Source organism: Saccopteryx bilineata, chromosome 1, assembly GCF_036850765.1.
Source record: "Saccopteryx bilineata isolate mSacBil1 chromosome 1, mSacBil1_pri_phased_curated, whole genome shotgun sequence".
Taxonomy (NCBI): Eukaryota; Metazoa; Chordata; class Mammalia; order Chiroptera; family Emballonuridae; genus Saccopteryx; species Saccopteryx bilineata.
Genome location: NC_089490.1, coordinates 29,180,392 through 29,206,610, shown reverse-complemented (window position 1 = coordinate 29,206,610; position 26,219 = coordinate 29,180,392). Strand labels below are relative to the sequence as shown.

Sequence of the window (26,219 nt, the reverse complement as noted above, 5' to 3'; positions counted from 1 at the left end):
CCCGCCCCTTCCTGGAGGTAACTGGTGGCGGGAAAAGTTCGGGTGTTTTCGCGCCGGGGCGGGGTCTTCCGAGAGCATCTGCGCGGCTGTGGAGGAGGTAGTTCCAGGTTGACCAGCATGGCAGGGACCGTGGTTCTGGACGATGTGGAGCTGCGGGAGGCGCAGAGAGACTACCTGGACTTCCTGGACGACGAGGTGAGGGAGGCGCTGGGTCGCCAGCTTGGGAGCCTGGGGAGGCGCACGGGCCGATAGCGGCCGCGCGAGACGTCGCCCCACGCGGAGCTGCGACCGGGTCGGGGTGGCAGAGGCCCGCCCGGCCCGCAGGGGCCTGACCCCCTGAGTTTTTCATTTTCTCGCTGAGCAGTCGGCCCTTAGTTGTTTCAGAGAGCGGCCCTGCAGCTTTCTTCTAAGTACAGGGGAAGGCCGGGTCGCGCGAAATTTGACAGGCTTCCTTCAAGTGCAAAAAAAAAAAAAAAAAAAGGCCAAGCTCGTTTGGACCTTTTGGAAATCGTTCTCGGCTCCATTAATTTGGGGGGGGGGGGTTCGGTGGGGGACGCACTGTTATAGACGGGATGGTGGTGATCCGCCGCCTTTAGGGCCCCCAGGTTTTAGAGTCTGGCTTCCTGGGGGGAGACGACTTCCCCGTTTGGCAGCCTTCCCTTTCAGTACCAAGTGAGAGGCAGAGAACAGTGGCTGTTGTGCAGGTCCGGGGGTCTGGCGTGCACCCCGAGCCCGAGCCGCTGTCGGCCGCAGGGCATCTGGACGGGCTGCGGATGCGGTGTCTGTGAACAGATCGCCGAGGCGCCCAACTCCTGCGGGTCTCGGTGTGAGAACTCGTTCTGTATGCACAGATGATCGGGAGTGAATCTTTTAATTCTGTATACAATTTTTAAAATAAAAGTTCATTTCAATATGAATATCAAAAGCCCGTTTAATTTAACATTTTAACAAGGTTGGCCATTATTGCACTTTTAGACTCCTTACGAGCTCATTTTAATTCCCCATTGAAGGTCGGGAACTGACTGCCTACAGAAGAGCTGTTGATAATAAGCATAGTGGCAGGGACCTTGAGGAAGTCCTAATCCCCCCACTGGCCCCCTTGGGTATATAAGAAATCTAAGGGTGGTGAGTGAAAATTTGGGAGAAATTGGTGTTCATTTCTGTTGCAGATTGACTTATTTATCTTGCTATGAGGGCTGCCTTTGTTGAAAAACATTTCTGAGTTGTGGCTGTTGTTATATGTGGTGGTGGCTATTTTGCAGGAAGACCAGGGAATTTATCAGAGCAAAGTTCGGGAGCTGATCAGTGACAACCAATACCGGCTGATTGTTAACATCAATGACCTGCGCAGAAAAAATGAGAAGAGGGCTAACTGGTGAGTGGCTAGGGCAGGCGACCCCCAAACTGCGGCCCCCTGAGGCCATTTACCCGGCCCCGCCGCACTTCCGGAAGGGGCACCTCTCTCACTGGTGGTCAGTGAGAGGAGCACTGTATGTGGCGGCCCTCCAACGGTCTGAGGGACAGTGAACTGGCCCCTGTGTAAAAAGTTTGGGGACCCCTGGGCTATGGTTTCCACGGGGACATCTGGCTCTGGGGGAGAATGTCTCCCTTCTCTCCGCCCCACGTTGGAACTGGCTTCCCAGGAGGGGACCTCGATGAACCGATTTTGACCTTGAAGCCCTCATTGCCTGACTTGCTCCTGTGTTTTTATCTTCCAAAAGTAGGTGGTAGGCATTTTCCTCTCAGTAGCTCCTCCTTCCATGTTTAGCTGGGTATCACTTCTACATCTTTGCTTATTACTTGAATTAAAGTTGGACGTCAGCCTGATGTATTTTCCTGAGTCTTGTAGGATGGCTGGAGAAAGTAGGAGCTAGATTTTCACTCCTTGACATTCATCTTTTAAAAATGTCTCCTTCTGTTTTGAGGGTTAATTTTTTTTTTTTCCAGTTCTGCCCTGTCTGCCTAATTCTTCTTTCTCTTGTCCACACGCAGCCTCCTGAACAATGCCTTTGAGGAGCTGGTTGCCTTCCAGCGGGCCTTAAAGGATTTTGTGGCCTCCATTGATGCTACCTACGCCAAGCAGTACGAGGAGTTCTACATAGGCTTGGAGGGCAGCTTTGGCTCCAAGCATGTCTCTCCGCGGACTCTCACCTCCTGCTTCCTCAGCTGTGTGGTCTGTGTGGAGGGCATTGTCACTAAGTGTGAGTGGGTTGAAGGAAGGGTCTTCGGGAGTGGGGCTGGGAAAGCAGGAGAGGCAGAGGGGAGCTGGGTAGCCTGGGGCATCCGACGGGGGGAGTGTGCAATTACAGGGTGAAGTTTTGGAGGCGCTCCGAGCGCCCAGTGCTGGGGGGACCTTGAGTATCACCTGTGCTAGCAGAACGATGAATTCTGCTGAGAGTGGGGGGGTCTTGGCTCTTGGTCATCTCCTCTTTCTAACCCTGATGTACTATTTCTCAGCTGGAGTTGGTAGTCTTTAAAAGTTCTACGTGGGTATGGAGTAAAAGTTCTGTGTATGAAGATGAAGAAATGACAAGTATTACTGAAATACCTTAAACTAGTGGGAACAGTAGTATTGGAGTCATCGTGGGCTTGCCTGGGTTAGGACCCACCTTGACCGTGTCCAGTGGGATGACTTGTACATGTTTTCCACGGCCTAGGCTCCCTAGTCCGTCCCAAAGTTGTCCGCAGTGTTCACTACTGTCCTGCTACCAAGAAGACCATAGAGCGACGTTACTCTGACCTCACCACCCTGGTGGCCTTTCCCTCCAGCTCTGTCTATCCCACCAAGGTGAGGGGAGTAAGGTGATTGGGCCTCTTTGGAGGTTGTTGTCAAATGTATCTGTTTTAATGCAAGTACCTGGGTAATGTCTGAAGTCTTCTCAAAGTAAATAGGATGAAAAGTAAGGATTAAAGATTAAACTAAAGATTGATAGCTAGCCAGAAAATATGGAAAGTTTACAATTTTAATTTTTTTAAATATCTTTATTTTTAGTGAGAGAGGGACAGACAAGGTCACAGATAGGAAGGGAGAGAGATGAGAAGCATCAACTCATAGTTGCCTCACTTTAGTTGTTCATTGATTGCTTTCTCATAAGTGCTTTGAAGGATGGGGTCTCCTGCTGAGCCAGTGATCCCTTGCTCAAGCCAGTGACCTTGGGCTGAAGCCAGCAACCGTGAGGTCATGTCTATGATCCCATGCTCAAACTGGTGACACTGCGCTCAAGCTGGATGAGCCTGTGCTCAAGCTGGCAGCCTTGGGGTTTTGAACTGGGTCCTCAGTGTCCCAGGTTGATGCTCTATCCACTGTGCCACCACCTGGTTAGGCTATAATTTTCATTTTTTAAGAAGAATAAATATTAACTTTAGAAAATTATGGAAGGGTTGAAAGAAGGAAAAAAGTCATTTAATCTTCATTGATCTTTTAGCAAATTTACGTAATTTTATAGTCTAAAAGTAATATGGAAAGATACGCTATAATGTTACTAGGTGCTGTATTTTACTATGCGTTTGAGAGAAAGTTGGCTTTATTCTTAGTGTGCAGGTTGGTCTGCATTGGGGATAATGTGAAGCCTTACTTAATAAGACAAAAGAACATGATTAATATTGATTACTTGATGTCTGAACTTATTCTATCAAAGGATACCTGTCCCCACCATTAATTTTAATTGAGAGCTACTGTATTCAAAGAATTATGAGGCACTGTGGACGACACAGGTTTAAATAAGACCCTAGTCCTTGTCTTCAGTTTTATCAACTAGTGGAAAAGTCTTAACAAATAAACAACTAAAACATGAATGAGTATCTTAGGGTTACAACTGCAGTTTACTTGAGAATCATTTAGTTTACCTCCAGATGATATGTTGAGGTTTGAAGAGGTTAAGGATTTGCTTATGGTCTCAGTGAGTAATGACCTTAAGGACTGGGACCCATGCATGTCTTTTTAATTTTAGGCCAGTTGCATTTTCTAAGTTACCCTGCTTTCTGGAGTCCTACATTCTGGAATTTCCTCTCCAGGAAGTACTCAAGGGTACTCTTCTGCCAATGACTGGCCAAGCGTCTTTGCTTGAACCATGAAGTATGGTGGACTGGGTCTCTCGAGGTGTGTCTAGTGTGGTGCTGAAGAGCTTAGGCTTGGAAGTTATACCTGCGTTGAGTCCTGGCTCTGCTGTTTATGATGTGTTTTTAGGGAACTTAATTAACCTCTCTCAGCCTTAGATTTTTTTAATCTGTTGTAAAACGTGAAAAATACCTGTTTTACTGGGTAGTTGTGATGACTATGAGATAATTCTATGAAATATAGCACAGTGTTTTGTACATAGTAAGCATTCAGTAAGTGTGTTTTTGGATAAAATCAAATGCAGGGAAGTAAAACTTTAAAAGCGTTTCTACTGTCTGACCTTTGTTGGCACAATGGATAAAGCGTCAATGTGGAATGCTGAGGTTGCCAGTTTGAAACCCCAGGCTTGCCTGGTCAAGGCACGTGAGAGGGGCAACAGCTATGATTGCTTCCCACTCTTCCCCCCTTCTTTCTCTCTCCTTTATCTAAAATCAATAAATAAAATCTTTAAAGAAATGTTTTTACTGCAATTTAATATACATACAGGAAAGCTGACAGAAGCGTACAACTTGATAAATACCTGTAAAGTCAGCATCTGAAACAGGAAGCAGGACCTTACCAGCAAGCAGAAGTCCCTCTTGAGGGACCGCACTGCCTTGTTAGACTATCCTGATACCTAGCAACATAGATTTTTTTTTTTGCCTATTTTTTTTCTAAATAAATAGTCTTTTGTGCTGGCTTCTGTTTGTGGAATTTATCCATGTTGTGTATTGGTGCATTTTATACATTTTCATTGTACAATTCACTTGTGTGAGTATATCACATTTATTTAACCATTCTGTTGTTGGCATTTGGATATTGTCTAATTTTTGGTTATTAGGAATTGTGCTGCTGTGAACTTTGTAGTATGAGGCTCTAGGGGAGTTTATGTTGGGTATTACCTAGGGGTGGAAATTCTGTGTCATTATGAAAGCAGATACTCAGTATCAATAGGGGAAGAATCTTAGTTTAGATGTTGGTATGGCCCTGGGCCCTTCAGATTATAGACTGCCTCTTCCATTTGATTGGTTTGTTATTAGAAGAGATAAGGTTGGAAAAGCTGGAGAAGATATTTGGCTTTTTTGTTTACTTGTTTCTGGATATTAAAATATCATGAAGTCATCCTCAAATTATATCTGTTTCCCATTACAAATAAACATGGTATTTCTGGAACAGGGCTGAGATAACCCTCCTTTTCTGTATGCCTTTTCCAGGACGAGGAAAACAATCCCCTTGAGACAGAATACGGACTCTCTGTCTACAAGGACCATCAGATCATCACCATCCAGGAGATGCCGGAGAAGGCCCCAGCCGGCCAGCTTCCTCGCTCTGTGGATATCATTCTGGATGATGACTTGGTGGATAAAGTGAAGCCTGGTGACCGAGTCCAGGTGGTGGGGACCTACCGCTGCCTTCCTGGAAAGAAGGGAGGCTATACCTCTGGGACCTTCAGGTAAAGCTTTGAAGTGTTTGGAGCACTCCACCTGCCTGGGAGAGGGGTATCTCTTTCCTACCATATAGAATTGGTGGAACTGTCTTGTGCTGACAGGGGGAGGTACTGGCAATATGATTAGAGCCTCCTGGCTTACCTGGGAGTAGCTCACGGATTCCCCCCTCCTTCCCATGTACTCTTCTCTGCCTGAAGCCCTGGGGGTCGGCAGGAGATGAATTCCTGAGTTGAGGCATTGTCAGCATGGTTAGGTCGTACAGGAAGAGAAAATCAGTTGTTTAATTCAGAACAGCTTTTTTTGTTTGTTTTTCAGTTTGCTGTTCTAGATTATTAACCCAGAAAGGCTCTGATGTTAGGAATTGAAGTAGCGGGGTTCTCTTACTTCTCCTCTCTGTCCCAGGACGGTTCTGATTGCCTGTAATGTGAAGCAGATGAGCAAGGACATTCAGCCTTCTTTCTCTGCTGAGGATATAGCCAAGATCAAGAAGTTCAGCAAAACCCGTTCCAAGGTCTGGTTGTCGTTCGGGATTTGAGGGTGGGGATGGATTTGTACGGGTTGTGTTTGGACATGGCCATCTTTATACTGGATCAGGAGGAAAGTCGAGGTTTTTCTTCTGAAGTATTTGGTGCTAGCTTTTAGTTTTGCCCCAGTCAGCACCCAGGTTGTTTTGTTGTTCTTTAATATTTCGGGTGTGCTACCAGCTGGGCTGCTGGTAAAGCTAATATAAATAAAGAACAGGAGTTAGAGTATTGCTATACCAATGAGTCTTTACTGAAGACATTGGGGTTACATTGTTATTTAAATTTTAAATACTGTGTCATTTTTGTTTTAGTTCTCAAATTTGATTTTTTTCTTTTTAAAGAATGCTTACATTTAGAACTGAACAAAATATTATGCATGTCTGATAAAGGTTACTGCTAAAGCACAGTATGCATTCTCATTAAACCTAAAATGTCTGGAACCTGGAAACACTTTTTGTGGCTTAAAAATTAAGATCATTCATTCATTCATTCATTCATATTTCTTTAAGTTTTTTATCTTTGTGAGAGAAAGAGAGACAAAGCCAGATAGGAAGGGAGAGAGATAAGAAGCATCAACTCGTAGCTGTGGCACCTTAGTTGTTCATTGATTGCTTTCTAATATGTTCCTTGACCAGGAGGTTCTAGCCAAGCCAGTGACTCCTTGTTCAAGCCAGCAACCTTGGGCTCAAGCCAAAGATCATGGGGTCATGTCTATGATCCTATACTCAAGCTCTTTAGCCTGTGCTCAAGCTGGATGAGCCCACTCTCAAACTAGCGACCTCAGGGTTTCGAACCTGGGTTCTCAGCGTCCCAGGTCAATGCTTTATGCACTGTGCTGCCACCAGGTTGGGCAAGATTATTTATTGATTAATATCAATGGAGAGTATAAAGATAAGCAGATTTTAGTTTTGATCAGGGATCACTTTTTTTCTTAAAGATTAAATCTAAACAAGTTTTGGAATCCAGGCTTCCTCTGTATTTGTTCTGAAAATGATCTGATCAATGAGAAAGGAGGCTTTTATAATTAGAAAAGGCATTTGTGTAATTCTTCAAGCATTTCATATGAGCTACAGTATAAATTGGAGCTCAGCAGAACCTCCTGACTCTCATTCGTCTTTCCACGCCATTGGCTGTTCCTCCTGTAGGATATCTTTGACCAGCTGGCCAGGTCGTTGGCCCCCAGTATCCATGGGCATGACTACGTCAAGAAGGCAATCCTCTGCTTGCTCTTGGGAGGGGTCGAGCGCGACCTGGAAAACGGCAGCCACATCCGTGGGGATATCAATGTTCTTCTAATAGGTATGGTATTGGGGGTTTTCTTTAGACTCTTGGTTTTCCCTTATGGCGTATGGCTGTGGGACTCTTCTAAAGTATATGATAGTATATTCTGCATTTTCATAACTTTTTTTTTTTTTAATTGAGAGGCATGGAGGCAGACAGACAGACTCTTGCATGCACCCTGACTGGGATCCACCCAGCAAGCCCCCTATAGGGTGATGTTCCACCCATCTGGGGCCACTGCGCCATTGCTTGGGCAACTGACCTATTTTAGTGCCTGAAGCAGAGGTCATGGAGCCATCCTCAGTGCCCAGGGCCAACTTGCTCAAACCATTCTAGACATGGCTGCGGGAGGGGAAGGAAGAGGTGGGTGGAAGCAGATGGTGCTTCTCCTCTGTGTCCTGATCGGGAATCAAACCTGGGACTTCCACATGCCAGGCCGACACTCTACCAATGAGCCAACTGGCAGTGGTATATTCTGTACCTGGCTGTATTTCAGTTCCATCAAAGGGAAAAAAGCTAAAATGAATCTTTTTATTATTATTTCTAGATCTCCTAGTTTATATATCTAATATATATTCTTCCATAAATGGAAAAGGGAAAGTGAAGAAAACAATGGGAATCACCTATTACTGTGTATTTCTGTTATGCCAAAGCTGCTCTAACAAAAGCAGAACTTGCTGGGGGTGGAGTGGGGTTGGGTTCTTAGAAAGTCACCACTCTTCCATCCAATTACAGGGGACCCATCGGTCGCCAAGTCCCAGCTCCTGCGGTATGTGCTTTGTACTGCGCCCCGGGCTATTCCTACCACTGGCCGGGGCTCCTCCGGCGTGGGTCTGACGGCCGCTGTCACCACAGACCAGGAAACGGGTAAGGGGAGGTGTGAGGGTCCTTGGCCAATGGCCAGCAGTGAGATGGAGCATGATCCTTTGTGCTTGCTGTAGGTACTGGCTTGTGTTGGGAAGATGCACTTGAGACATTAGTGGGCCAGGTTGTACAGGACTGCGCATTTGGCAGTAGTGGATGAATTATTTAAGTTTGGGTGGCCCTCTGTTGACAAGAATGTCTCCAGGAGGCCATTTAAAGAGTTTGAAGGAAAAAGCAAATTGGAAGGGAAATGAAAGGGAAGATTGTACTGTTTCTTAAATTAGAGGAAGGAGTTTGAAGACTAGTGAGAAGAGAAGAGAGATCTAATTAGGAGATTAGTTGGGGATGAAGGTGAAGAGAGAAAGAGATTATCTATAAAGGAAGTTGGCTGGCTAGCTGCCTAGGGGCCAAAGTGGGACAAGGAGAGGCTGTTAAGGGTAGAGCTTGGAAACGTGACCCACCAGGGATTCCTCCTAGTCTTCTGGCGCTGACTTCTTTGTGTTCTCATGTGTGACATTGAGAGGTGCTAGGAGGGAGACTGAAATCCCTCCCTCTGTCCTTTAAAACCTGGACTGTAACACACTTTTACCTCCCTACTTCCCAGGGGAACGCCGTCTGGAAGCGGGGGCCATGGTGCTGGCTGACCGCGGCGTGGTTTGCATCGATGAATTTGACAAGATGTCTGACATGGACCGCACTGCCATCCATGAAGTGATGGAGCAGGGCCGCGTCACTATCGCCAAAGCGGGCATCCATGCCCGACTGAACGCCCGCTGCAGTGTTTTGGCAGCAGCCAACCCCGTCTATGGCAGGGTCAGTGGATTCAGGCACTTACCATTGTCCTCACCTTCATTCAGTTTTGCTGATTAACTGGGCCGAGCAGTTTAGTGTAGGTGACCCAGGGGAACAACAGGCCAAAGACCAAAGGAAACTTATCATCTTACTGTCCTTGATTTAGGGCCATGGTTCCTAACCCATTCATGCACATGAGACTCCCCTGGAAAGTTATTTATTTAAAGTAACTTTTCAGAACTACAAAGAAGAAAACAACTGACCTGCAGTCTCACTTGCCAGATAACCTGTGTTGACAGTTAGGTGAAAGTACCACATGGTAGAAGGATTTGTAAACAGAACAGAGAGATACAGCGTGGATATTAAAGGCCCATTCCTGTTTCTTTCCCGAGAGCTAGCTGCCAGCAGCTCTGGAGTGTTTTCAGGACACAAAAATTAAGCCTGTACCGACAATGCACTGTCTCCTTGTTAAGAGTTAATCTGCCTTTGGTTTTTAGTATGATTATGATGTGCTTAGATGTAATCTTATATTTATTCTGTTGGGGGTTGCTGAGTTTTGCCATTTTTTTTAAACAGCTGTCTAGTATTTCATTGTATGTATTTATACTAAATTTAATTAGTCTCCATTGGATGGGCATTTGCTGTTATCCCTTTTTTTCCTTCCTGATTTTATGAATGAAGCTGCAGTGAACTTCCTTTTATATGTGCTTTGCTATTCATTTGGGAATATGCCTACCTGCTAAGTACCTAGCAATAGAATGATTGGATTGAGTTATATGCATTTGTATTTTGTAGAGAATGCCGAATTGCCCTTTTAAAGATTGTGTCATAATAATACTATTGACTAATACTTATAAGTATTTGATATGTATCAACTCCTTTCATCTTCACAATAACCCCTGAGATGTGTAGGTAGTTTCCTAATTTTACAGATGAGTGAACGGAGGCATAAAAGTTAAACTAACTTGCTCAAGAATCACAAACTAGAAAATGGCAAAGTCAGGATTTGAACCCAGAGCCCAGGCTATGCTTTGGCAATTCATCACACAGCATGTGGGAAAACCTGTTTTGGTGGTGTTTTTTAAACATCCAGGTGCCTGATTCCTAGCCAAGACTTTCTGAATCCAAATCTGGGTTGGGGCTCTTGGTAACAGATTTAGAAAGGCTCCCTAGGTTGCTTCTAATGCATAATGTGGGTTGAGATACAGATGTTTTTAGGTTAATGCTAACATGTGTTTACATCATTCTGAAGAATTATGTTGTAGGGAAATGGGAGTAAATGGCCAGTTCTGAAATGAGAACATGGTCAGAATGATTATGACTCTTACCTACAAGGTTGTTAGGCCCTCTGAGTGAAGCGTGTGTGCGTGGTGGGCCTTGAGTCACTCAGGCCCCCTGAGCTTCAGTTAGAGAAGGGTTGTAGGCAGAAGAGATGAATGAAGTGTTTTAGTAGTGTTAAAATACTCTACTCCTTCTGCCTTGTTCCCTAAGGTCTAGTCTTTTTGTCTTACTCCCTGTCAAGCTAGCCTCCTGTCCTTTCTGTCGATTTCTGCCTCCACTTCCTTTTTTCTTGTGTTCCCAGTATGATCAGTACAAGACCCCTATGGAGAACATCGGGCTGCAGGACTCACTGCTATCCCGATTTGACTTACTCTTCATCATGCTGGATCAGATGGACCCTGAGCAGGATCGGGAGATCTCGGACCATGTCCTTAGGATGCACCGTTACAGGATGCCAGGGGAGCAGGATGGCGACGGTGAGACCATGAGAGGAGGGAGGGAGGGAAGGGAAGGGGCCTGAGCAGGCCCTGCTGTCAGGCCCCGCCCAGGTGGTGGGGGTGTCTGGGTGGATGTCCAAGATGCCCTTCCCTGCCTGGCCACCTCCCTTTCTTGCTCACGGAAGGTTGTCCTGAGGTGTGTCTTTTGTCCATTTCTGGGTCTGGGAACACTTCGGAGCGTCTCCTGTGGGCCAGGTTGTTACCCCTTTCTATCCTTATGGCCTCCTCTTAGCTGTTTCCTGTGGGTCCTTGCTCTGTGAGTCTTGTCTCTCTCCCTTGGTATGCTATAGAAGAAGCGGTTTCCCCTGGTGTAAGCTCTTTCTTACTCTCCTTTCTCTCAACTTGGGTTTCTAGCTATGCCTTTAGGTAGTGCTGTGGATATCCTGGCCACAGATGATCCCAACTTCATCCAGGAAGACCAGCAGGACACCCAGATTTATGAAAAGCATGACAACCTTCTGCATGGGAGCAGGAAGAAAAAGTGAGCATTTCTCATGCCTCTCCCTCAAGGGAGCCTGAGAGTGTGTCATCTTAGAGTGTGTGTGTATCCAGTATCAAGTCATATTAGGGCAGGTGCATGTATATATGCTGCCTGGGCTGAGGTTACGCTTGGAGTCATAACCACGTGGGCCTATTTTCTTTTCTTCTGGATCCATAGATACACCCTTTTTCCTGGCCCGTTGCCTAGTAAATATTTGTGAGTGATTAAGCTTAGCTTCTGATCTTTTCCTAAAATAGACTGCTTGATGACATGCCTAACTGATGGTGACTGTGTGATCTTATTCTGCTATGTAAAGGATTGAACAAGTGACGGAGCTATTTATGTTGAGTTTGTGGTGAGGGTCCGTAATTGGCAAGCACTGGAGGCTTTGCAGGTGGATTTGGAGAAAGGAAAGTTGTGATCAGATGCTCAAAGCATGAAATGTGAAATCTTATACCTCTATTTTTGGCCCTGGTGCAGTAGGAAGCATAACATACTCTTCAAACCTGTTGGTTTAAAGCATACACTACCCAGTCAGAAAACGTAAGCATCTCTGAGCCCTAGTATTTCCCACTTGTAAGATAAGGCAAATAATAACTAAGTAATGCCTGCAGAATTAAATGGAAATATGTGAAAGGGCCTGTACTTTATTCCATATGAGACTGATGATAATGGGCTCTAGGCTGCATTTGCTTTGACCTTGACTTCCCTGAGGAGAGGCAGAGCCACTATCCCAGGCGGGTGCTGAGGTGTGGCAGGGAAGTAGATGGAATTCACTGTGTGGGTCCAGGGAGAAGATGGTGAGTGCAACTTTCATGAAGAAGTACATCCACGTGGCCAAAATCATCAAGCCCGTCCTGACCCAGGAGTCGGCTGCCTACATCGCAGAGGAGTACTCACGGCTGCGCAGCCAGGACAGCATGAGCTCAGACACAGCCAGGGTGAGTCCGCGAGGGCAAGTGGGCCTAGGAGCCCCTGAATATGTGGCTGGGGGGGCGTCCCTACTGTCTGGTAGCTCTGGGACCGTTTTAACAGTGATTCTTTTCTTTTTTATTACTCTCATTTTTATATTTTTAAAATTATTAATTTTAATAAGGTGACATTGATAAATCAGGGTACATATGTTCAGAGAAAACATCTCCAGGTTATTTTGACATTTGATTATGTTGCATACCCCTCACCCAAAGTCAAATTTTCTTCTGTTACCTTCTATCTGGTTTTCTTTGTGCCCCTCCCCCCGTAACCACCACCCTCTTATCCATGTCTGAGTCTCATTTTTATGTCCCACCTATGTATGGTATCATATAGTTCTTAGTTTTTTCTGACTTACTTATTTCGCTCAGTATAATGTTATCAAGGTCCATCCATGTTGTAAATGATCTGATGTCATCATTTTTTATGGCTGAGTAGTATTCCATAGTATATATGTACCAAAGCTTTTTAATCTACTTGTCCACTGATGGACACTTGGGCTGTTTCCAGATCTTTGCTATTGTGAACAATGCTGCCATAAACATGGGGGTGCATTTCTTCTTTTGAAACAGTGCTATGGTGTTCTTAGGGTATATTCCTAAAAGTGGGATAGTTGGGTCAAAGGCAGTTCGATTTTCAATTTTTTGAGGAATCTCCATACTGTTTTCCACAGTGGCTGCACCAGTCTGCATTCCCACCAGCAGTGCAGGAGGGTTCCCTTTTCTCCACATCCTCGCCAGCACTTATTCTGTGTTTTGTTGATGAGTGCCATTCTGACTGGTGTGAGGTGATATCTCATTGTGGTTTTAATTTGCATTTCTGTAATGATTAGTGATGTTAAGCATTTTTTTCATATGCCTATTGGCCATCTGTATGTCCTCTTTGGAGAAGTGTCTATTCATTTCTTTGCCCATTTTTTTATTGGACTGTCTTCCTGGTGTTGAGTTTTACAAGTTCTTTATAAATTTTGGTTATTAACCCCTTATCAGACGTATTGTCAAATATGTTCTCCCATTGTGTAGTTTGTCTTTTTATTCTGTTCTTATTGTCTTTAAGCTTTTAGTTTGATATAGTCCCATTTGTTTATCCTGTCTTTTATTTCACTTGCCCGTGGAGATAAATCGGCAGATATTTTGCTGCGAGAGATGTCGGACAACTTACTATACCTATGTTTTCTTCTAAGATGCTTATGGTTTCACGGCTTACATTTAAGTCTTTTATGCATTTTGAGTTTATTTTTGTGAATGGTGTAAGTTGGTGGTCTAGTTTCATTTTTTTGCAGGTAGATGTACAATTTTCCCAACATTTATTACAGAGGCTGTCTTTACTCTACTGTATGCTCTTAACTTCCTTTGTCAAATATCAGTTGTCCATAAAGGTGTGGGTTTATTTCTGGGTTCTCTGTTCTGTTCCATTGATCTATATGCCTGTTCTTATGCCAGTACTAGGCTGTTTTGAGTACAATGGCCTTGTAGTATACCTTCATATCAGGAAGTGTTATACCTCCCACTTTATTCTGCCTTTTCAAGATTGCTGGGGCTATTCGTGTTCTTTTTTGGTTCCATATAAATTTCTGGAATATGTGTTCTATGTCTTTGAAGTATGTCATTGGTATTTTAATTGGTTATTGCATTGAATTTATAAAGTATTTTGGGTAATATAGACATTTTAATGATGTTTATTCTTCCTAACCATGAGCACGGTATATGCTTCCACTTGTTTGTATCTTCCTTGATTTCCTTTATCAATGTTGTGTAATTTTCCGAGTACAGTCTTTAATCTCCTTGGTTAAATTCACTCCTAGGTACTTTATTTTTTTGGTTGCAATAGTGAAGGGGATTGATTCCTTGATTTCTCTGACAGTTCATTGTTAGTGTATAAAAATGCCTCTGATTTCTGAGTATTAATTTTATATCCTGCCACCTTGCTGAATTCATTTATCAGGTCCACTAGTTTTTTGACTGAAACTTTAGGGTTTTCTATATGCAATATCATATCATCTGCAAATAATGATAGTTTTACTTCTTCTTTTCCTATTTGGATGCCTTTTATTTCTTCTTCTTGTCTGGTTGCTGTGCTAGGACTTCCAGATCTATGTTGAATAAGAGTGGTGAAAGGGGGCACCCCTGCCTTGTTCCTGATCTTAAGGGGATTGCTTTTAATTTTTGCTCATTGAGTATGATGTTGGCTGTGGGTTTGTCATAGATGGCCTTTATCATGTAGAGGTATGTTCCCTGTATTCCATCTTTACTGAGAGTTTTGATCATGAATGGGTACTGGATTTTATCAAATGCTTTTTCTGCATCTATTGAATTTATCGTGTGGTTTTTCTCCTTCCTTTTGTTTATGTGATGAGTCACATTGATTGATTTGCAAATATTGTACCAGCCTTGCCTCCCCAGAATAAATCCCACTTGATCATGGTGTATGATTTTTTTCATATATTGCTGGATCCAGTTTGATAATATTTTGTTGAGGATTTTAGCATCCAAATTCATCAGGGATATTGGCCTATAATTTTCTTTCTTTGTGTTGTCTTTGCCTGGTTTTGGAATCAGGATTATGCTCGCCTCAAAAAGGAGATTGGAAGTCTTTCTTCCTCTTGAATTTTTTTAAATAGCTTGAGAAGGATAGGAGTTAGTTCTTCTTTGAATATTTGGTAGAATTCACTTGTGAAGCCATCAGGCCCAGGACTTTTCTTCGTTGAGAGTTTTCTGATAACTGTTTCGATCTCATTTGTTGTAATCAGTCTGTTTAGGTTTTCTGAATCTTCCAGATTAGTTTTTGGAAGATTGTATGTTTCAAGGAATTTGTCCATTTCATCTAGGTTGTCTAGTTTTTTGGCATACAGTTCTTCATAGTATTTTCTTACAATATTTTGTATTTCTCTTGTGTCAGTTGTTATTTCTCCACTCTCATTTCTAATTTTATTTATTTGAGTCTTCTTTTTTTCTTGGTGAGTCTGGTTAAAGGTTTATCGATCTTGTTTACCTTTTCAAAGAACCAGCTCCTGGTTTCATTGATCTTCTATATTATTTCTTTAGCCTCTATGTCATTTATTTCCACTCTGAACTTTATTATTTTCTTCTTTCTACTACCTCTGGGCTTTACTTGTTGTTCTTTTTCTAGTTCTTTTAGATGCAAAGTTGTTTATTTGAGCTTTTTCTAGCTTCTTGAGGTATGCCTGTAATGCTATGAACTTCCCTCTCAGGACTGCTTTTGCTGTGTCCCATAAATTTTGAGTTGATGTATGCTCATTATCATTCGTTTCTAGGAATTTTTAAATTTCTTCTTTGATCTCATTGTTAACCCATTCGTTATTTAATAACATGCTAGTTTCCAAGTGTTTGAGTATTTTTCAGTTTTTCTGTTGTGGTTGATTTCTAGTTTCATGCCTTTGTGATCAGAGAAAATGCTTGATATGATTTCAGTCTTCTTAAATTTGTTGAGACCGCTTTTGTGCCCTAATATGAGGTCTATCCTAGAGAATGTACCATGAGCACTTGAAAAGAATGTATATTCTGCTGCTTTGGGGTTAAAGGTTCTGAAGATATGTATTAAATTGAGTTGATCTACTGTGTCCTTTAAGTCTGCTGTTTCTTTAATTTTCTTTCTTGAGGATCTATCTAGTGAAGTTAGTGGGGTATTAAAATAATTCCCTACTATTATAGTATTGCTGTTGATCTCGCTCTTTATATCCATCAAAGTCTGCTTTATATATTTAGGTGCTCCTATATTAGGTATGTAAATATTTATAATGGTTATATCTTCCTGTTAGATTGCTCCCTTTATCATTATGTAGTGACATTCTTTATTTCTTACTATAGCCTTTGTTTTAAAGTCCATTTTGTCTGATATAAATATTGCTACCCCAGCTTTTTTTTTTTTTTTTTTTTTTCATTTGCATAAAGTATTTTTTTCCATCTTTTTACCTTCAGTCTATGTGCATCTTTTGTTTTAAGGTGTGTCTCTTGTAGACAGCATATGTATTGGTCCTGTTTTCTTATCCACGTATCTACCCTATGTCTTTTGATTGGATCATTTAATTCATTTACATTTTAGGTTATTATTGATATGTAGTTGTTTATTGCCATTTTATTCTTTAAAGCTGTATTCCTCTTTTGCTATATTCTTTCCCTCCTTTGATCTGTTTACAACAGGCTCCTTAACATTTCTTGCAGCATTGGTTTGGTTGTAGTGAATTCCTTGAGTTTTTTTTTATCTGGGAAGCTTTTTATTTCTCCAATTTTAAATGATAGCCTTGCTGGATAAAGTAGTCTTGGTTGTAGGTTCTTGTTCTGCATTACTTTGAATATTTCTTGCCATTCCCTTCTGGCCTCAAGTATTTCTGTTGAGAAGTCAGATGTCATCCTTATGGGGGCTCCTTTGTAGGTATAGCCTTTTTTTCTCTAGCAGCTTTTAATATTTTCTCTTTATTACTTAGCTTTGGTATTTTAATTATGATGTGTCTTGGTGTAGATTTCCTTGGGTTTCTCTTTAATGTAGTTCTCTGTGCTTCTTGAACTTGTGAGACTTTTTCCTGCATTAATTTAGGGAAGTTTTCAGCTATTCCTTGTTCTTTCTCTTCTTCTTCAGAAACCCCTGTGATGCGGATGCTATTTCTCTTCTTGTCGTCACAGAGCCCTCTTAGAGTTTCCTCAGACGTTTTGAGTCTCTTTTCTGTTTTCTGCTCTGTTTTCATGCCTTCATTTATCTTGTCCTCTAACTCGCTGATTCGATCCTCAGCTTCATCCATCATGCTTTTAATTCCTTCCATTGTGATCTTCATTTCTGATATTGTATTTGTCATTTCTGACTGATTCTTTATTATTTCAATGTCCTTTTTATATCTGCTATGTCTTTATTTAGGTGTTTGTAATGACCATCTATTGTTCTAAGATCTTTGAGAATCCTAGCAATCGTTATTTTAAACTCTTCATCTTGTAATTTGGTTTTATCTGACTCATTCAGGTCCTTTTCTGGGGATTTCTCTTCATTCATTTGTGTTACATTTCTCTGCCTTCCCATTGTCTGTGTATAAGAAGGTTTTGGCCACTGGAGTCCTATGGGTGTGGCCTCTGTGTTCCCTAGGTGCAGTCTGTCTGCAGGCCTAGGACATTCCGGTATGGGTGTTGCCTATGCCAGCCTCCTGGGGCCGTCACTGCGGTGTCTGCCTCTCCTTCACGGGAGGGGCTGTGATCACATGCCCGGGGCCTACAAGCCTCAGTTGGCTTGGCCTTCACCCTGCCTCCACCGGGCACCACAGGCAGGGTGAGCACCTTTGCTCAGCTGTGGGTCTCCGCTTGCTCTGGGCTTTTGCCCCACCCCCACAGGAGGAGCTGGCTCGTGTGTCTGGCCATAAGCCACAGTTCCATGGGCTGGGGGAGGCTGCAGCCCTTGCTCCGTGGTGTGTCTCTGCCCCTTTCCGGGGCTCCCGCCCTTCCTCCCACAGGCAGGATTGCAGGCGGGCTGCAGCTGAGCCTGACCACTTTCGCGCATCTCCTGCGCCCTCACCAAGCAAGACTGAGCTCACACCTGGGCCTCTGTCGTGGCCAGCCGGCTTCTACTCTTGCCTGTGGAACCATGCTTCTGCATCCCGCCACCCGCCCTTGGGTTAGCTCTCAGCCATGTGGGTGGGGGCGCTGCCGCCCAGACCCTGACACTCACTACTGTAGTCCTGAAAGCTCCCTCCTTCTAAGCGACTCTGCTCTGAGTGCCGTGGGAGAGCTTGTTTGGCTGGTGTCCTGCTTCCCTTTGCTGGTATTACTGGTTTCAGGGGAAATACTTCAGATTTGGGGAATGACTCAGCCCAGGGGTCAGGGTGGCTGTCCCTCAGGTGTTTCTCCTTGTGCCTCCTAGATTACACTCTCTTCCCGCTGCTCTGGTCCTCTCCTCTCTCCTCGTCCCCCGGAGCCCCGGGTGAGTGGTTGTGAGAGAGGTTTTCTGCACAGTCCCTTTAAGAAGAATCCTGGGTCTGAGAAATCTGTCTCATTCTCACAAACAGTATCCTGACTTGTTTCGCAGCTAAATACTGTCCATACGCCTCTTCTAGGCTCTGGGCTGCAGGCTGGGGCTTTGTTCCTGGGACTCAGGACCCTCCCCTCTCTGCTCAACTCACTTCCGGCCACGTGAGTCTCTCCCGGCTGCCTTTCGCTCCGGGGAGCTGGGCAGCCCTCTCCGCGTTTCCGCTTTTCCTGTCAGTCTGTGTGGCTTCTTCAATGTTCCTTGGTTGAAGAGTCCTCTTAGTTTAGTCCAAAGTTGGTTTTTCCAGATGATGGTTCTTAAAATTAAGTTGTAATCCACTTTGGTTCTGGGAGCCATAGTGATTCTTCTTCATTTTTTTTTCTTTCTGGTCTTCACACAATTTGAGTTATTTCTTTTTGCAGAGGAATATGAAACCAGAACCCCAGAGATACTATGTGTCTGATCAGTTCAGATGATTTTGGCCTCCAGAAGCTGTGATCTGTTTAACAAACATGAGCAACGTCTGTGAGCTGAGTCAGTCTCTGTTTTTGCATGCAGTGTTAAAATAAGAGCTGTCCTCAAAGAGCTCAGATCTGAGGTGGGGAGGCCGGAAGGTGGCTAGGAAGAGTGTATGTACAGATTTATATACTGCAGTGTGGTACCTGAGAATGATGTGGAAGACTGCCTGAGACAGATGAAGGTGCTGTTAACTTTTTCCTTTAGCCTTTTTAGAAGAGCATGACTATCAGGAGAGGGTTCCCAAAATGTGATATTTGCGCTGGGCTTTGTAAAATGGAGTTGGGCAACTGTGATGGTTTTCCAAAGCTGTTTCTCAAAACCTTACATACCAGCCCATGAGTTTATCTAAATCTTTTGGGGGGCAGTTTAGTTCATACAAGATTTCACAAAGAAACCCAAACCCAAACCCTCATTATGCGATACAGACACAGACTCTTGGATTTGGACATGATCTCAGATCATCTACCCCAGCTTCACACCCTGGACAGGAATTCCATTTTCTAGAATTCTTTGACACTCCCAGTGGAAACATGCCTAGTATATCTGCTGCGTTGAAATGTTAGAACATTCCTCTACTTACTGAGCTTAAACCTGCTTCCCTGTGATGTCTACCCATGGGTCTCAGTTTTGTTTTCTGGAGATTATGATTTATATTCAGATTTAATTATTTTTTAAGTTTCTCCCGCCACGTGACTACGTTCTGATGGGTCAGAGGCCTCACTGGACATAATACACTAGGAAGAGCTTATCCTGGAATGTTTAACCCCCGAGCTCAGGTAGCTCTCTGAATAATTAAAGGATTTGGTTAACTTATATAAGTGGGAATGTATTTGTTTTTGAATGTCAGATTGGGTTTAAATGATAATTTTGAAGGCTTGAAAGTAGAAGCAACCAGACACATGGCTACAGTACTGCAGGGGGAGGTGGAGGGGGGAGCACCAGCTGGGTTTGGGTCCCGGTACTGCAAGGGGAGGTGGGGGGGGAGCACCAGCTGGGCTCAGGTCCCAGTACTGCAGGGAGAGGTGGGGGGGAGCACCAGCTGGGCTTGGGTCCCGGTACTGCAGGGAGAGGTGGGGGGAGCACCAGCTGGGTTCAGGTCCCGGTACTGCAGGGGGAGGTGGGGCGGAGCACCAGCTGGGTTCAGGTCCCGGTACTGCAGGGGGAGATGGGGGAGAGCACCAGCTGGGTTCGGGTCCCGGTACTGCAGGGGGAGGTGGGGGGGGAGCACCAGCTGGGTTCGGGTCCCGGTACTGCAGGGGGAGATGGGGGAGAGCACCAGCTGGGCTCAGGTCCCGGTACTGCAGGGGGAGATGGGGGGGGCACCAGCTGGGTTCAGGTCCCGGTACTGCAGGGGGAGGTGGGGGGGGAGCACCAGCTGGGTTCGGTTCCCGGTACTGCAGGGGGAGGTGGGGGGGGGAGCACCAGCTGGGTTCGGGTCCCGGTACTGCAGGGGGAGGTGGGGGGAGAGCACCAGCTGGGCCCGGGTCCCGGTACTGCAGGGGGAGATGGGGGGGGGAGCACCAGCTGGGTTCGGGTCCCGGTACTGCAGGGGGAGGTGGGGGGGGGAGCACCAACTGGGTTCGGTTCCCGGTGCTGCAGGGGGAGGTGGGGGGGGGAGCACCAGCTGGGTTCGGGTCCCGGTACTGCAGGGGGTGGTGGGGGGGGAGCACCAGCTGGGTTCGGGTCCCGGTACTGCAGGGGGAGGTGGGGGGAGAGCACCAGCTGGGCTCGGGTCCCGGTACTGCAGGGGGAGATGGGGGGGGAGCACCAGCTGGGTTCGGGTCCCGGTACTGCAGGGGGAGGTGGGGGGGGAGCACCAGCTGGGTTCGGGTCCCGGTACTGCAGGGGGAGGTGGGAGGGGAGCACCAGCTGGGTTCGGGTCCCGGTACTGCAGGGGGAGGTGGGGGGAGAGCACCAGCTGAGTTCGGGTCCCTGTACTGCAGGGGGAGGTGGGGGGAGAGCACCAGCTGGGTTCGGGTCCCTGTACCGCAGGGGGAGGTGGGGGGGGGAGCACCAGCTGGGTTCGGGTCCCGGTACTGCAGGAGGAAGTGGGGGGAGAGCACCAGCTGGGTTCGGGTCCCGGTACTGCAGGGGGAGATGGGGGGGCACCAGCTGGGTTCTGGTCCCAGGTCTTCAGTCGTGCAGGGCCGTGCACACATCCTTGTACTCAGGTCACAGGTTTCCCGTAAAATGGGAAGGTTTGATAGGTCAGGGATGCTTAACCAGGAGGGCACAGCAGAGTCACCTGGAACTTAAAGTAAGTCATATCTAGTCCTGAACTAGACATTTCGACCGCTTCGGCGGTGGGGGGAGGTACTCAGACAGGAGCAGTTAAAAAAGATGAAGGCGCCCCCATGTGGCGTGCACCCACCCTGTGAGAACCGTTCGGTAAGGACATGTTGGAGTTCTCCTCTGGACTCAGTTTACCCAGCTTTTAAAGATGTGTCCTCCTCTTTCACACCTGCCCTTAGTGTGACCTTGGACGAATTACTAGAGTCCCATTTTTCTCACAGTAAAACTTTCCAAGTAATTAAGAGCTTTAACTGACACAAGGAATGTGAGAGCAGACTCAGTGCCTTGCAGCCCTGCAGGAGGGATTCTTTTCTCCCTTCACGTTTGCACTCTTTCTAGGCGCTTTTCTCTTCCCAGCTGTAAGAAGCCTGGTTTTCTGTTTTCCTGTTCACCTGCTCCTCCCTCCCTCAGCACTGGTGCACACATACTTCCTCGGTAACATTCACCTTCCTGAAAGTGACTCGGTAGTTACAGACAGAATACAGAGCTCGGAATCCTTTGCTTGGACCTCGCAGAGCCTTTCTGTAGTGCCATTATTTTCTTTGTGGTGCAGTGGGAGTGATGGGCATGCCTGAAGAACCTGTGGGATTCTGGCTGAGTAAGCCTTTTTTGTTTTCTTCCCCAGACATCTCCAGTGACAGCCCGGACACTGGAAACCCTGATTCGATTGGCCACGGCCCACGCCAAGGCCCGCATGAGCAAGACCGTGGACCTGCAGGACGCAGAGGAAGCCGTGGAGCTGGTGCAGTACGCTTACTTCAAAAAGGTGCGCTTCGGGGGCCTGGTGAGAGGCTCAGAATAAGTCGCCCGTGCTGGGGCTCCCAGCCCCGGCTCTGACCTGCAGGAAGCAGCAGCTGTGCCCCATGTCCAGGTGGCCTGCCTCCTGTCTCTGGGACCTGCAGCACCAGTGCTTCAGTCCTGGCCGCGTGTGAGGACCAGCTGGAGAGCTTTACAACAGCCGTGCTGGGCCCGGGGGCTCTGGGTTCATGCTGGCTCTGCCTCCTCTGCTTCCTTTGCCTCCGCAAAAAGGAGATGTTTCCAAAGGGTTGACCTTGAAAACCTTCCTCTCCCTTCTAGACTTTTTCCCTTGGCAGCCTCTTCAGGTGACCTGTTGGCACCTCAAAAACTCGTCAAAAGTTGAACTCTCCAACTTGCTTCTCAAACTTGTGACCTTTCACCTCTGCTATTTTGGACACCAAGCCTCGAAGCTTTGACTCCCTTTTCTCATTGCCCCCACCCCTCAACTCTGTCCCCCAGGCTGGTGAATTGTAGCTCTTTGGGGTTCAGGTGTTGGTCTGATTAGCGGTTGGCTATTTCTCTTGCTAAGGTGGGGGTAATCTTAAATTTTAATTGAACACCTGATTTATAAAAAAAATGAATTATTTCCCATTTAACCATTATGGGCTGGGCATTTTCTCTTTTCATTTATTTCTTTATTTATTGAGTACCTACTTTATGAAAAGCATTGAAGATATCACCCAGCGTTTCTTTTTTTTCTTTTTTTGTATTCAGTGAGAGACGGTGAGGCAGATTCCCGCATGCACCCTGACTGGGATCCACCTGGCTAGCCCACTAGGGGGCGATACTCTGCCCATCTGGGGTATTGCTCCATTGCTCAGCAACTGAGCTCTTCTTAGCACCTGAGGGTAGGGGGGAGAGAGGGAGAGAGAGGAAAAGAGAGAGAAGCAAGAGGAGGAGGGGTGGAGAAGCAGATGAGTGCTTCTATATGCCTGTGTGCCTAACTGGAATTGAACTTAGAACATTTACATGCGGGCCGATGCTCCACCACTGAGCCAACTGGTCAGGGCCCAGCATTTCTAAAGATGGGTAACAGCCTCTTCCCTGGTCCTGGTTCTGGTTCTGTCCTGATCCTGGGACTTAGTGACAAGAGGATCTAGGGTGAATCATTAGACCCATGGACGTCATTTCTGCTGATGGTGCAGAAAGGACTCTCACTCGGTTCCCTGTTATCAGTGACCCCTCCCGCCCACCCATACACACTTGGTGTGGTCCTAGGTTCTGGAGAAGGAGAAGAAACGTAAGAAGCAAAATGAAGATGAATCAGAGACAGAAGATGAAGAGGAGAGAGGCCAAGAGGACCAAGAACCGAGGAGGAAGAGGTGAGGTGGGGCAAAGGAAATGAGGGACAAAGACTTCAGTTAGGGCTGGGGAGGACCAGAGGGTGGATCAACATGGGAGACATCGGCCCTTCAGGGAACGGGTGCCGGACCTGCAGGGTGGGGGGCAGAGGAGAGAGGGAGCGAGCCCTCGCTGTCTTGTGTATGATGCTCTGTCCTTTCCTGCTAAAGCCATGCTGCTCAGCAGGAGCAGTAACTCACTCGGAAGTTTTGAGTATGCCTCAAACTCTGAAAAAGTTCAGAGTCTTTTTGCTCAGGATGATTTATTCCTCTTGGTCCAGTGGTTGAGTGTGTGAAGTTGAGGGATGGGGGAAGCATTGGGAAGCACCAAAAGGAACAGTGTACACTGACTGGCCTGGGTTGGGTGTTCCACTTGGATTGTAGAAGATTCTGGTTCCTTTTCTCCCTGGTCAGAGGCATGGGGCAGGGCTCCCTAAAACTTTTCTTAACTGCTGTGGGTATTTTAGGAGGAAGACTCGTCACTCAGATGCCAGGGACGGGGACTCATATGACCCCTATGACTTCAGTGACACGGAGAAGGAAATGCCTCAAGGTAAAAGCGCCCCTAGCCGACAACGAGGTGGTCCCCTGACTCCCGCGTGTTGCCCTGGGCACCGCATTTTATGGGGGCTCTCATTTGGTTCTGCTTGGGACCCTGTGTCTAAGGTTTGTCCCAAGAGAGCCTCAGGACACTCATAGTAAAACTTTGGAAAATACGCTTTGCTCAGCTGTTTGCCAGCCTCCTTGATGAACTGTCTCCTTGCCAGGCCTGGCATCGGCATTCCAGATAATGTGTGCTGCGGGCGTCCTGCCTGACAGTCCTGACGGTGGTCATTCATTGGACATTTCTCTTTCTCCTGACTGTCCTGCCTGGCCTCAGGAGAGCCCCGGGAAACAGTGCTAGGCGGGCGCGGTGAGGTGGGAGCAGCCTGCCCTGGTGTGTGCAGGCGGCTTCCCCTCGCTGTCTCCTCACCCTCTGCCTCCTCTTCTCTCAAGTGCAAACGCCAAAGGCAGGGGACTCGCAGGAGACCTCCCAGGAGACCTCCCAGGGGGCCTCGGAGTCCCAGAAGGTGGAGCTGAGTGAATCCAGGTGAGTAGGAAGTGATTCCACAAGTCCCTTCGAGGCACGGACTTCTTCCTGGGCAGAGGGCAGGAAACAAGCTGCTTATCAGCGGAGCTCACAACCAGATGCCCAGGCAGTTTTAAAAACATTTTATATTCTGATTATAATTTTAAATTTAAAAAGTTGCAGAAATATTTTGTGAAGAACTCTTGTATACTCTTTACTCATATTCCTAGGTGTTTACACTTTACCATCTGCTTTCTAAATAATTCTCTTTCTGTGGGATTTTTAAATCTCAAGTCCTTGTGAGAGTCTTAGAGCAACGACAACCTTTGTGTCTTTCAACCTTCGGTTCTCAATAGGAGAGAGATATAGATATATTTATATATAAGTATAAAAAGTTATACATAAAAATATAAATGCATATATAATTTATAGGTAAAACTTTCTGAAACTACTCATGAAAGTTCATCTTAAAACAAATGAGAATTCAGCAAGGAAAGAACGTGTGTGTGTGTGTGTGTACTTACGTACAGTTCTATATCCATTTATGTAAACATAATGATATAATTTACATATTTAATGTGTTTACATATTCATATTTGTTTTTCCCTCACTGAATTGTCATTTTTTTTTTGAGGTGAAGAGCTTTACCATTAGTTTTAGAAACATTTTCATCTGTAACTCTTGTTACTGGGAATCAAGAAAGCTCGTGGCTGTTGGCTTTTTTAATATCTTAATACACACACAAAGCACAGTACAGTATGTTTAATGGAGAAATTTGAAAATGTTGAAAAGTATTTAGGAAAAAAAGTATTAAAATCAGTTATAATTCCACTCCCAGAAATAACCACTGAACTAGCAGTACCTGGAAGCACTGCTAAGTCAGCTGTACAGCTCAGAGCTCTCTAATGGCCACAGGGTCTCCAGTGTGGAGGTGTGGAATTTCATTTGTGTTTTCTATTGATGGACATTTAATTTAGTTACCATAAATCTGTTTACAGCAAACATTCTCATTTATTTGTGCACTTGGGCAAGTGTAGCTAGCTGTAAGGTTAATTTCTAGAAACAGACTCCTTGGGTCAAAGGATATGCACTTGAAACGTTTAGCACGTGGTGCTAAATTGCCTCCCAAAGATGCCATCCGGTTTACACTTCCACCCACAGTGTGTTGGGAGGCCAGTTCCTGTACCCTCAAAGGCCTTTTATTTTAAAATGCTGTTCCTCAATGTGCTCAAACCCAAGGTTCAAGAAGTTCTATAATACAACAGTTTAGCCTCAAAGGGGGGAAACTTGGCCATGGAGCAGCTGTGAGAGGTGTGTGTGCGTGTGTGTGTGCGTGTGCATGTGTGTGTGTGTGTGTGTGTACACATGGCTATACTACGTTAACTGTAAATTTCCCCAGCGTAGATCTTGCCTGGGAGCATTTGGGTCTGTTTACTCCTTCATCCTTTGTTCCTGCTTGGGCAGGTTGAAGGCATTCAAGGCGGCCCTCTTGGAGGTGTTCCAGGCAGTCCATGCCCAGTCGGTGGGCATGAATCGCTTCACGGAATCCATCAACCGGGACAGAGAAGAGCCCTTCTCCTCAGAGGAGGTCCAGGCCGCGCTGAGCAAGATGCAGGACAACAACCAGGTCATGGTGTCTGAGGGCATCATCTTCCTCATCTGAGGAGGCCTTGTGTCTGAACTTCGGGGCTCAGCCAAGAAAGCTCCTATTAGACCCTCCCCCCCATCCTCTTTACCTCTACTCTTGAAGAACAGTGTGTAATTGAAGCGAAGCTGAGGGCACGTGCTGAAGCTGCGGGAGGACTTGGCGGGAGCTTTGGGCAGGAAAGCTGCCCGAGGCCCAGTGAGGGTGAGGTGGGCAGGACTCAGCGGGGGCCTCTTGTGCTAGGAGACCGGATCCTACTCCTACTTCCATCTCCGGCGGAAACCACTGCTGCCCCGAGGCCTGGTGAGGGTGAGGTGGGCAGGACTCAGCGGGGGCCTCTCGTGCTAGGAGACCGG

General features: G+C 46.0%; 1 protein-coding gene across 2 annotated transcripts; it reads left to right on the top strand.

The window, feature by feature from the left end:
- On the top strand, window positions 1-25,903 carry MCM3 (minichromosome maintenance complex component 3). 2 transcript variants are annotated; one of them, XM_066252558.1, is made up of 17 exons: window positions 6-195; window positions 1,263-1,375; window positions 1,993-2,201; window positions 2,658-2,788; window positions 5,311-5,549; window positions 5,947-6,055; window positions 7,214-7,367; window positions 8,085-8,216; window positions 8,818-9,026; window positions 10,588-10,762; window positions 11,138-11,264; window positions 12,055-12,205; window positions 21,637-21,777; window positions 23,028-23,131; window positions 23,617-23,702; window positions 24,146-24,239; window positions 25,683-25,903. In XM_066252558.1, the coding sequence occupies exons 1-17, from the start codon at window positions 118-120 to the stop codon at window positions 25,879-25,881; spliced, it is 2,451 nt and encodes an 816-aa protein (XP_066108655.1). In that variant the 5' UTR covers window positions 6-117; the 3' UTR covers window positions 25,882-25,903. The 2 variants fall into 2 exon arrangements, with proteins under 2 accessions (XP_066108660.1, XP_066108655.1); XM_066252563.1 differs by lacking the exon at window positions 1,263-1,375 and having other exon boundaries at window positions 1-195.
- The last annotated feature ends 316 nt before the right edge of the window (window positions 25,904-26,219 follow it).